The 12,430-nt window shown below is 48.0% G+C and overlaps 1 protein-coding gene across 10 annotated transcripts in view; it reads left to right on the top strand.

The window, feature by feature from the left end:
• The window catches only part of GATA1 (GATA binding protein 1), a 45,038-nt gene extending 34,431 nt beyond the window's left edge, over positions 1 to 10,607 (top strand). For 9 of the 10 annotated variants that reach the window (XM_084836172.1, XM_084836175.1, XM_084836170.1 and 6 more), the window contains one exon: positions 6,844 to 10,607. In XM_084836172.1, the coding sequence (XP_084692298.1) occupies positions 6,844 to 7,158 (315 nt within the window). In that variant the 3' untranslated portion in view covers positions 7,159 to 10,607. The other variant, XM_084836176.1, reaches the window with a different exon arrangement.
• Positions 10,608 to 12,430: the final 1,823 nt, after the last annotated feature.

Genomic DNA, 12,430 nt, shown 5'->3' with positions numbered 1-12,430 from the left:
TTCCATACACCATTTAGCAGAGGGAAAGCGTTATGTTGGCTTTATGCCAAGTGAGTAAGGGCACCAAGCAAGTCCTCTCCACATTGGGTGCCTAACCCGGTGGCATCTCATGCCCCACCCAAAGAATTGTTGACAACTCGCTTCAAGGTGAGCGTTTCTCTAGAACTGAGAAAATCCATTTCTGTCATCGTTGTACACACCATTGCTAACATCTTCAGAATTAAAACGTTTGGTATGCTGTGAAGCTGTCTGATACAGGGCAGACATGCATGGCCACAAGGCCTGTTACAGTCCTGCAGTTTAGACTGCGTGAGCTTTGAAACAGGAAGCCCCCAGCCTCAAATCTTGTCGTTCAGTCGTTAAGTCATAATCTTGTCGTTCAGTCGTTAAGTTAAGATTTGACCTCCCTGCAGTCTTCTCCAGCACCACAGTTCGAAAGCATCAGTTCTTCAGCGCTCAGCCTTCCTTATAGGCCAGCTCTCACAGCCATACATTACTCCTGGGAAAACCATAGCTTTGACTATACGGACCTTTGTCGGCAAGGTGATGTCTCTGCTTCTTACTATGCTGTCTAGGTTTGCCATAGCTTTCCTCCCAAGGAGCAAGCGTCTTTTAATTTCATGGCTACAGTCACCGTCTGCGGTGATCTTGGAGCCCAAGAAAATAAAATCTGTCTGCTTCCATTTCTTCCCCTTCTATATGCCAGGTAGTGATGGGGCCAGATGCCATGATCTTAGTTTTTTGAACGTTGAGTTTTAAACCAGCTTTTGCACTCTCCTCTTTCACCCTCAACAAGAGGCTCTTTAGATCCTCTTTGCTTTCTGCCATTAGGGTGGTATCGTCTGCGTATCGGAGGTTGTTGATAATTCTCCTGGCAATCTTAATTCCAACCTGTGATTCATCCAGCCCGGCATTTCTCATGATGTACTCTGCATATAAGTTAAATAAGCAGGGTGACAATATACAGCCTTGTCGTACTCCTTTCCCAATTTTGAACCAATCGGTTGTTCCATGTCTGGTTCTTACTGTTGCTTCTTGACCCTCGTACAGGTTTCTCAGGAGACAGGTAAGGTGGTCTGGTACTCCCATCTCTTTAAGAATTTGCCAGAGTTTGTTGTGATCCACACAATCAAAGGCTTTAGCGTAATCAATGAAACAGAAATAGACGTTTTTCTGGAATTCTCTTGCTTTCTCCATGATCCAGCGAATGTTGGAGATTTGATCTCTAGTTCCTCTGCCTCTTCGAAACCCAGCTTGTACTTACGGTAGTTCATACTGCTGAAGCCTAGCTTGTAGGATTTTGAGCATCACCTTGCTGGCATGTGAAATGAGCGCAATTGTACGGTGATTTGAACACTCTTTGGCATTGCCTTTCTTTGGAAATGGAATGTAAACTGACCTTTTCCAGTCTTGTGGCCACTGCTGAGTGTTCCAAATTTGTTGGCATATCGAGTGCAGCACTTTAACAGCATCATCTTTTAGGATTTTAAATAGCTCAGTTGGAATATTGTCATCTCCGCTAGCTTTGTTGTTAGTAATGCTTCCTAAGGCCCACTTGACTTCACTCTCTAGGATGTCTGGCTCAAGTTCAGTGACCGCACTATCATGGCTATCAGGGACATTAAGATCTTTCCTGTATAGTTCTTCTGTGTATTCTTTCCACCTCTTCTTAATCTCATCTGCTTCTGTTAGGTCCCTGCCTTCTTTGTCCTTTACCATGCCTGTCTTTGCACAAAACGTTCCCTTGAGATCTCCGATTTTCTCGAAAAGATCTCTAGTCTTTCCCATTCTATTGTTTTCCTCAATTTCTTTGCATTGTACATTTAAGAAGGCCTTTTTGTCTCTCCTTGCTATTCTCTAGAAATCTGCATTCCATTGGATATATCTTCCCCTTTCTCCCTTGCTTTTCACTTCCCTTCTTTCCTCAGCTACTTGTAAAGCCTCATCAGACAGCCACTATGCTTTCTTGCATTTCTTTTTCTTCGGGATGGATTTAGTTGCTGCCTCCTGAACAATGTTACGGACCTCCATCCATAGTTCCTCAGGCACTCTGTCTATCAGGTCTAATCCCCTAAATCTATTCCTCACCTCCACTGTATATTCATAAGGGATATGATTTAGGTCATACCTGAATGGTTTAGTGGTTTTCCCTACGTTCTTCAATTTAAGACGAAATTTTGCAACAAGAAGCTCATGATCTGAGCCACAGTCAGCTCCAGGTCTTGTTTTTACTGACTGTATAGAGCTTCTCCATCTTTGGCTGCAAAGGACATAATCAATCTGATTTCGATATTCACCATCTGGTGATGTCCATGTGTAGAGTCACCTCTTGTGCTGTTGGAAAAGCGTGTTTGCTATGATCAGTGTGTTCTCTTGGCAAAACTCTATTAGCCTTTGTCCTGTTTCATTTTGTACAGCAAGGCCATGCTTGCTTGTTATCCCGGTGATTTCTTGACTTCCTACTTTAGCATTCCAATCCCCTATGATGAAAAGGACATCTTTTTTTGGTGTTAGTTCTACAAGGTGTTGTAGGTCTTCATAGAACCAATCAACCTCAGCTTCTTTGGCCTCAGTGGTTGGGGCATAGACTTGAATTACTGTGTTGTTGAATTGTTTGCCTTGGATTCGTACTGAGATCATGCTGTCGTTTTTGAGATTGTACCCCAGTACTGCTTTTCCCACCCTTTTGCTGACTATGAGTACTACTCCATTTCTTCTAAGGGATTCTTGCCCACAGTAGTAGATATAATGGTTGCCTGAATTAAATTCGCCCATGCTTGTCCATTTTAGTTCGCTGATTCCCAAGATGTCGATGTTCAGTCTTGCCATCTCATGTTTGACCACCTCCAGCTTACCTTGATTCATTGATCTTACATTCCAGGTTCCTAAACAATATTGTTCTTTACAGCATCGGACTTTCTTTTCACCACCAGACACATCCACAGCTGAGTGTCCTTTCGGCTTTGGCCCAGCCACTTCACTCTTTCTGGCGCTACTTGGAAATACCCTCTGCTCTTCCCCAGTAGTATATTGGACACCTTCCGACCTGAGGGGCTCATCTTCCGGCGTCATTTCTTTTAGCCTTGTGATACGGTCCATGGGGTTTTCTTGGCAAGAATACTGGAGTGGGTTGCCATTTCCTTCTCCAGTGGACCACATTTTGTCAGAACTCTCCACCATGACCTGTCCGTCTTGGGTGGCCCTGCACGGCATAGCTTATGGCTTCGCTGAGTTGCGCAAGCCCCTTCGCCACAACAAGGCAGTGATCCATGAAGAGGCTCAAAGCATTGCCATAAACTCATGCAGTGGCCTTGAACAAGCCATTCTGCGGAATGAGATGTTACACCTGTTATTTAAACCTGGTGGCTGCTGCTGTCAGGTTTCCCGATCCCCCCAGCGTACATGCTCAGGCAATCTGACACTGGACACCAAAATCAGTGAGATTTCTTTATTGCAGGGAATCTCATGGCAAAAGCTTAATGGTTACACTCTTCAGAAATCATATAGCTGATGGTCAGTAGCTATAGGCTCTATGTAATTCCAGAACAGTCCAAAGCTAAACACTACTACTGTGACTGTGATCCTCATCAACGTGGTTTCTCCGTTGCCATCTCCACGATTCTGAACACAAGGGAAGGGACTCTGGATTCCTGGGTACCTAACCCAGGCAATCCTTTCACAGGGTTCCAACCCTGGACATGGAAAGGGAATGATTCCTGGAATGAACCCATCAGGCAATCAGGGGGTAACTTCTTGAAAGGCCTAACAACCCACACCCATAGAGAGACCAACTTTGAATCTTTTGTTGATAACTCTAGGCTACAAGGTCAAGGCCCACCAAGATCAAGGGAAGGGCATACCCACACATGCCAGGAGTTCCAGGCCACCGCTTTTGCATTGGCAACTCCACGCTGCATGAGTTCTGGCAGAGGGAAGTCCAAAAGTCGTAGATCAAACCCAGCCTGCCGTACACTGAGCTGACTACAAACACAGACACACAATCCACAGCAACGAGAGTTCAAGTCTATGCAAAGCCTCACAGTACTTTTCATGGCAAGTCTTTAACAATCCAAAGTTCCAGTCTATGAGCAAGTGCCTCCAAAAGCCCAGACGATGATGGATCCAAACAGAGAAGGCTTCGGGCAATGAAAATGAGATGTTCCTAGCTGAGGCTCTTCACCTTTGCATCAGCTTAAAAGGGACGGCGTGACTGTAGGATACCCCCTCCAGATCCCTTGACGGACAAGGGCCTTTAGCCTTTCAGCAAGGCCGCTGTCTAAACAGGGCGACACTGCTCAGTCCTCCAGCAGCGACGCTTCAACCTGCGTGCTCCTTCTGCAAACCCCGCTCCACCTCTGTCAGGTTCTCACAGACAGCTTCCAGCCTCCCTGCCTGCCAAGGCCAGACCAGCAGGTGGACAGGGAATCGGGTGACTCCCCCTGGCTCTGCTCTCAGAACACTGACAGAGATAAGCTCACACAGAGTCTGACATGCCAGAGGCTGAATAGGCCCAAGCCCTTCCAGGCTACTTCTAATCAAATCCTAGGGATGTACGAAAATCACTTACCTTTCGGGGATTATGCTGATGGTGGGGGGGGAGGCGCTCCGTCCCTCCCCCCGGAATCCTGGACGGGGGGGAGGTGCTCCGTTCCTCCCCCCTCGGAATCCTGGCCGGCCGGCCGTGCTCTGCAGCGATCCTGCGGAGCCGCCGGCCAGCTCTGCCAGCAGCTGGACATCCGGCCTCTGGCTAGCAGGGACGCAAATGGCGGCGGCTGTAGCCACTGCCGTTTGCGTCCCTGCAGTCAGCCGTGATAGGCTACGTAAATGTTTACGTAGCCTATCACGGCTGATTTAAAAAAACAAACAAACTCGCGTACGCAAATGGTGGCGGCCATGGCCGCCGCCATTTGCGTTCCTTATTTTGGCATGTCTTAGTCTACGTAAACTTTTCGTAGACTAAGACGGCGAAAATAAGGGGAACGCAAATAGCATAGCGTGTACGCTATTTGCATTCCCCGTATTTTCGCCATCTTAGTCTACGTAAATGTTTATGTAGACTAAGATGTGCCAAAATAAGGAACACAAATGGTGGCGGCCATGGCCGCCGCCATTTGCGTACGTGCTTTTTTTTTTTTTAAGTCAGCCGTGATAGGCTACGTAAACATTTATGTAGCCTATCAAGGTGTTTTTTTTTAAAATCTAGCCGTGATAGGCTATGTAAATCTTTACTTAGCCTATCACTTTTTTTGGTGTTTTTTTTTAACCTGGAAATGGCGGTGGCGGCAGCTGGTCGGAAGACCAGCCGCCGAACCACCGCTGCAGCCGCCACCGCCAGGAAGATCCGCCCAAGGTAAGTCCTGTCCCGGGGGTGGGGGTGGGGGGGTGGCGGGCCGTTCCGCCACCCATTTCGGGGGGCTGAATGCGCTGGCATTTGGCCTCCCCGAGATCCATGGCGGAACTTTCGTACATCCCTATCAAATCCTGGCTATAACCTACAAGGCCCACTGTAGTACTGAAGCTAGGCCCTGACGGCTTCCAGCCCTCCCCAACCTAGTTCCTTCCAGATGTGTTAGACTGCAACTCCCAGCATTCCCTGTCAGGTTGGGGATGCTGCTCTTGGGGGGTGGAGGGCATTTTCAGCAGAGAAGCGGCAGTGGGGTTAACACTTTGCCCACCTCTTATCTGCAATGCCCTTTCTCCATAAGTTGCTGATCCCTAGTTAGGCCTGCAGGCTGGAGGTTGCCTACCCACGGCATAGAACAGAGGTGGGCAACTTGTGGTCCTCCAGATGTTTTGGCTTACAGTTCCTCTCACCCTTCACCATTGGCTATGCTAGCTAGGACTGATAGGATTTGTAGCCCCAAACGTCTGGAGGGCCACAAGTTGCCCACCCCTGGTGTAGAGGGTAATCTCTCCTAAGCAAATTGATCAGAATAGGCATGAAGGTAGAGCAACTCTTCTCTCCAGGCTCAGCCCAAGGATTGTTTTGCAACCTTAAGCAAATAAAAATTATGCCCCCCATCCCCTCCCACTGTCTTCTCCTATGCTGAGAAGCATAAGAATAGCACATAAAATGACCAAGAAGTCAGTTTGATATTTGCTTGCTGTCATTTTTAATGTTTGTCCTTTCTTTCCTACCTTCCCGTTACAACAGATCTGTGATCAGAAGGTTCCACAGAGGGATCGTAGCTCAGTGTAAGGCCACATGATTTGCATGCAGAAGGATCCAGGTTCAATCTTTGGGCTCTGCAAGTAGGGCTGGGAAAGAATCCGGCCTGAAACCTGGGGAACCCCTGCAGTGTGAATACTAAACTAGATGGACGGATGGTCTGAGCTGGTAGAAGGCAGCTTCCTCTGCTCCTATATCCCCTGGAACACTAAGCTGCTGAGTCGCCTCTGTTCTCCGCCTCTGAATTTTGGCACCCCAAGCATTTGCCTCTATAGTTGGGCCAGTGCTACACCTACCTGCTCTCTATCTGCAGTATGCTCCTGCTCTGCAAATGCCAGCTTTCAATTTGATACCCGCAAAGTTCAAGGCTGCATATCACTCTAGTAACTAGAGTCTAGCAGTCTACTGTTTACTCCAGGCGTGGGCAACTTGTGGTCCTCCAGACATTTTGGCCTACAACTCCTGTCAGCCCTAGCTAGCATAGCAAGTAGTGAGGGAAGATGGGAATTGTAGGCCAAAACCACCTGGAGGGCCACAGGTTTTACTTTGCTCTGTGATCTTGCCATGATTCTGTCTCTTGACCTTCTGACCCTACCCACACTAGAGGTGTCTGGTTCTTGACCTCTGTGACACTGAGCACACGTTCACTTGTGGCTCCTGCTTGTGCCTTCCAGGTGAATCGTCCCTTGGCGATGCGCAAGGATGGGATCCAGACGCGGAACCGCAAGGTCTCCTCAGCCAAGTCCAAAAAGCGCAAGGGAAATTCTGGGGAAGCCTCAATCGCAACGACTGCCCACTTGGAGATGATGCCACCGGCTCTGATGGGGGATGAAGCTGCTGCCCTGTACAGTCTCAGCCCCATGATGCTGCCAGGACACTTGCTCCCTTTTGGATCCAATCCACACCTTCTAGGGCCTCCGCCAGGCTTCCCTCCTCAGGCATCTCCTGCCTCACATGGCTCCCCTGGGGTTGTCTCTGCACTGGGGTAAAGAGCCTCCTGTAACATACGACCCACACATGCATGTACAGAGACTCTGGGACATAATTGCGGAGGGAGCAGCATCTATCCACCGATCACCTTTCAGAGCAGCCATCTTAGCTGCTTATCATTTGGGCCCCTTGAAATGACGGGTAAAACAATGGTAACAATAGGAGGTACTATGATCTCTCAGCTAATCTGAGAAGATAGAGGTAGACCGTGAGGTAATTCACACAAGCAGCAGACAAGGTGGTGGTGATAAAAGGGTACGTGTTCCCAGATTGTACTATTTCAGATCGCAGGTGGGGAATCATGTGGCCGAATGCTTCTACATCATGGGGTGGCGGGGGGATGGACCAACAACTGCAGTCCATACAAACCAAACAAACATATGAGGGGAAAGGCTAAGCTAGAACCCTTCCCTTTGCCATTGTCAAGTGCCCAGCCTGGGGTCCCCCTTTGTGATTGATCAGAGAAGTTGAAGTGCAAAACAGTTGCTTATTAATTGCGTAATAGAAGCAATTGTTTTGCACGTCAACTTATCTGATCGATCACAAAGAGAGACCTGAGCCTGGGCACCTGGCAGTCATCTAGTTTCCCATGTGTGGAGAGTTTTTTAAAAAACAAAAATACATGGAGGTGCATTATCATGTAGTCCCCCACCTACTTTCCAAAGTAGTACAGTCCAGGAAGAGTTTTGCCATCTTATTACACCACCACACCTGTTGTTTGTGTGAACAAGGCCACAGACTGAAGTGAGCTATCCACCCCACCCCATGCCAGCTTTCTCCACCCATCTGTAAATAACCTCTGTCCATCCAAGCTCCATACATATTCTCTTCCTTGCTCATTCTGCAGCCCCACCTCCTCCTAGGCCATCTGGGCACTTCTGTCCCCTTGAACAACCTGCATCTGTTTGTCCTTACAGCTATGCACTCCCCAAGGGATCATTCACAATTGCTCTCTGTGTGTGGGCCTGATGCTTCCCTGCAGCCTGGATTGCATGGCAATACGTTCATCCTAAGCATTTCCCCACCGCTGCTCAGATGGATGACTTGGCCCATCATGAGCAGAAGCCATGATTTTGCATGCTACCATCCACCCATGTTAGGGACGCACGCAAAATGCAAAATTGCTGTTTTATGCTTGTGAGGAATTGCATTTCCATTAACACCATTTGCCATGAGCATGGTGAGCTGACCCTGCCTTTTTCAGCCAGTCACCAACCGCTTCCCGTGTATCTACCTCTCGATCCACTCCATATGCTCGGCCAGGGGTGGGGAACTTGTGGTCCTCCACATTTTTCTGGGCTGCAACTCCCATCAACCCTAGCCAGCATAACCAGTAATGAAGGATGATGGGACTTGCAATTCAAAAACATAGGAAGGAACATAGGAAGCTGCCTTACACTGAGTAAGGCCCTTGGCCCATCTAGTCCAGTATTGTCAACAGTGACTGACAGCCATGGTTCTCCAGGGTTTCAGCCTCGGGTTTTTCCAGCTCTACCTGGAGATGCCAGGGATCGAACCTGGGACCTTCTGCATGCAAAGCAGGGGCTCTACCACTGAGCTACGGCCCCTCCCTGGAGGACCACATGTTCCCCATCCCTATGATGGGGTAGGTAAATGGCAGTCCAAAAGTTCAGCCCAGCCCCCAAGAGTTTCCCATCTAGCCCCCTCGTGGTCTCACTTCCAAGGACTCTCTCTGCATTGTGTATCTCAGCTGCTCTCTCCCAGGTTAAGGCAAAAAACTGCCAAAGGATTCTTTAATTTGCCACACCCCAGTGTGAACATCAACAGAGATTTTGGCAGAGTTCTCCCCTTATGAATCTGAGCTACTTCATCCCATTTGTCTGTTGTGGGGCAGTTTATACTGTTGCACACAGTGAGAAGGCTCAGGGGGCAGTGCTTACCTAGGGTCGGCTTCCTTTGGAAGGAGGTCACAGGAGGCTTATGGCACTTTGTAAGATTTGCAGTTATTTACAAATATACAGGTGAGCAGAGGTGGAGGTACAGCTCTAACAGATTGCCCCAAATCCTTTAATTTCTAGGGAAGCCGCCAGCACCTAAAGCACCTTCTAGTTTTTCAGAGTCCAAAACGCAGCTTTCTGTGCCTGTTCTCAATCTGCCTCAAACTGCAATTTGCCAGTCTATTGTTCCTTTCACATAAAGACCCGCTTCATCACATCATCCTTAACTGTGGTTGGGGGGAGGTCAGCCCCTTCTCTGATGGGTCTGTACCAAGAAGCACTTGCCCAACTATTTTGTTTCCATGGCAACTTATTATCCTCAAAGAAAAGGAGAACCTTATTGGTTCTGGCCAGTGCTATTAATCCCCTGTCCCAATCTTAAAATCACCGAGTTGGAAGACACCCTGGAGGTCATCTAGACCAACCCCCCAAGCTTAAAACAATATGATCAGCAAAATCAGGTTGCAAAGGTCTTGTCCTGCCCGTTGTTCACACCTGAAGTAGTTAAACTATTCAAGAGTCCTTGGCCTGTGTCTTCTTGGTTCCCATAGCAGAGCCAACATTGCTCGTCCTCTAGCCCTTGCTGATTGAAAATATGGCCCCTGTTAAAAATGTGTAGCCGACCTGGGCAATTTCTACATGTTCTGTACCAGGGGGCGGGCTGACCCCCATCTTGCATGGCTTACGTAAAAAAATTCCACCAATATGTTTTAAACGTACAAAGCTCCACAAGACAGACCCTAGGCAGATTGCAGTTTCATGTAAAATGAATATACCTCTTGTTTAAGAATATAAAAAGTGCCTTGCTGGATCAGACCAAAGTCCACCTAGTTCCGCATTATTTGCAAGAATCCCAATTCTCCGCAATCAGCAGGAACTAGGAGTCTACCTGAAACTGTTCCTCCTGAAACTATCTAGCGGTCCACCCGTAGACTGCATTCTACCTTTTGCTTACTCCTGTTCTATACAAATATCTCCCCATTCACCCATCCTAGAATGGACAAAAATAATCCCCCCCCTCCCATCCATGTGCTTGCTCTTCCATCATAATGAAAATCCATCCAACCTGCCCAAATCTAACCCTGCCTCCCCACCCATCTCATACATTCTTCCCTTGAGTTGATGTCTTCACTCCCTTCTCTAAAGCACCACAACAGGAGAGAGGAGAACAGGGGATACATGTTGCCCTCTAGCACAGGTCCTAACTATACGATACGCCCTGTTGACCATGGTCTCTCTGCTGGCTTTGTAAACCTGCTGCTGAGCTTCCATCGATCCCCCCCAATTTGGGGCTGAAATTTGTTTCAAGGCTGCCAATGTATATACCACTTTGTGTTAACAACAGAAGGGCGAGGGAGCGAGTGTCGTTTCTGCAGGTCCCACCTATGGCATGGCTTGGGGTATAGGGGAAGAGCTTCCCGCAGAGGGTGCCAGCTTTCTCAAGTGCCTTCTGAAGTATTTTGTGTAATTAAAGGAATGATTTAAATTAAGTCTAATTCCAATCAAAATGGAAGTTATCCTGCACAAGCCTCACTGAAATGAACAAAAGGTGTGTCAAGATGCCCCTGTTGCCTACTGAATCCTTCAATAGCCAAAATCAACACTCAAACAAAAGGGTTGCTTTCCAAGGCTTTAATTCCATTCATCCTAATGAAGCATACAGATGCTAATTGCCTGAGACTCAGAGGAACAGTCATCTAGGGGTTTCTGAGGGTTAGGGTGTCCGTTGATCTCCATCTGGGAAAAATGCGGCAACTTTCTGAACTTAAAGGGTGGGAGAGGAAGATCTCCCCCTCTCCCGTGATGCTTCTGGGTGCAGCTGTTGACGTTGAGCCAATTGGGCTGAGTGCCTAAGCTTGGCTTCCGCAATCTCTCGCTTGTGCCTGCGCCTGCACCTGGCATCTAAAAGCTCAAGTTGTCCCTCCCTTTCCATGCCTGGGTCACTGTCGCTCCCAGGGATGTGAGCGGGGGGGACTCCCCCTCCAGCTTTGCCTCTAAATTCTGAGTGAGTTCCTCCCCCACGAATTGTATCTCCCCAGAATCAGAGCTGCCTTGGGACTCTATGGGCTCCAATACAACCCTGACAAGGTGCACAAGAGTATGGTTGCCTGCAACTTGCCTCCTGCTAGGACCAACTTCTGGATGGAGGGTGCTCTCATTACCGAGATTAAAAGGGAAAACAAGTTAAGCTGCAATAGACCTGCACAGCCCGTGATCCTCCAGCCTGAATGCACCCCATTGGGGCTTAATAAACATTGGCTGGGTTCCACAACATGCTAACCCACACTCTGGTTGAGTATGGGTTGTTGTTGAACTGTGGGCTGCCTGGTGAACTGTGGGTTAGCATGTTGTCTGAACCCAGGACATTTTCCGCAGGGTGGCTTGTAAACCACACACTGAACAACCCAACAATAAACCATGGCTTCTCAAGGTGCCTTGTTCGAGAAAAATAAGCCACACTGCATGGTTAACAAGCCACCCTGCCTGGGTTCAGACAACACTCTAATCTATGGTTCAGCAAACAACCGACACTCAACCACTGAGCGTGGGTTAGAGTGTTGTGCGAACCCAGCCATTGTTTTTACTATGCATTTGGGCCTGCAAAAGCAAGGGGGAAGTGACAAGGGCCTGGCAGGCAACAATACATAGCTGGTGGGCTGTGTTTGGTGTGTGTGTTTGTGTGTGTGTGTGTGTCACAGATTGTGCAAGTCTAAAACTAAAGGTAGATAATGCCAGCAATTTATTTACTATGTCCAGTAGCGTGGCTGTTGGGAGTTGGGATAGAATCCAGGCATCCTGGCTTCTGCACTTGAATTCCTTAGATCTCGGCTTCTCCTTTAATGCTGAGGACAGCACCCCAGACCTATTGCCTATACACTAGGTAATACAGGTTTATGCTGAGTGTGGTCCACATAGATGAGAACATACACTTCAACACTGATTTTGTCTGCATCCCTCACAATGCGGACAGGGTTCAGCCCTGGCACCTATTTTGTATGTGACTGGACATGTGATGTAATTAGAAAGTTCTCTGAGCGTGTGCCGAGTGTCTTCATTTCAGCTATCATGTCAAAACTAGGATGGAGTTTTATTTTTACATTTAGGGACAAACTATACATTAGACTGCAACGACATGTAACAGAACCTTGAAGGATTCTTCTTTCTTTGCAAAGCACCCTTAGGACAGGGCAGTTTGCATCAGAGAAGGATTGAGAGGCTGTCCTCATCATGTTACATTTGACCCTCCAATACCCAGTTCCCCAACCCTATGTTTCCCACCATTTCACCAACAAGGAAAATGGTCAATTCTAGT

The sequence above is a fragment of the Heloderma suspectum genome, chromosome 2, assembly GCF_057233095.1.
Source record: "Heloderma suspectum isolate Gila_16-S chromosome 2, 16-S_ref, whole genome shotgun sequence".
NCBI lineage: Eukaryota > Metazoa > Chordata > Lepidosauria > Squamata > Helodermatidae > Heloderma > Heloderma suspectum.
This window is presented reverse-complemented; position numbering and strand designations above follow the sequence as displayed.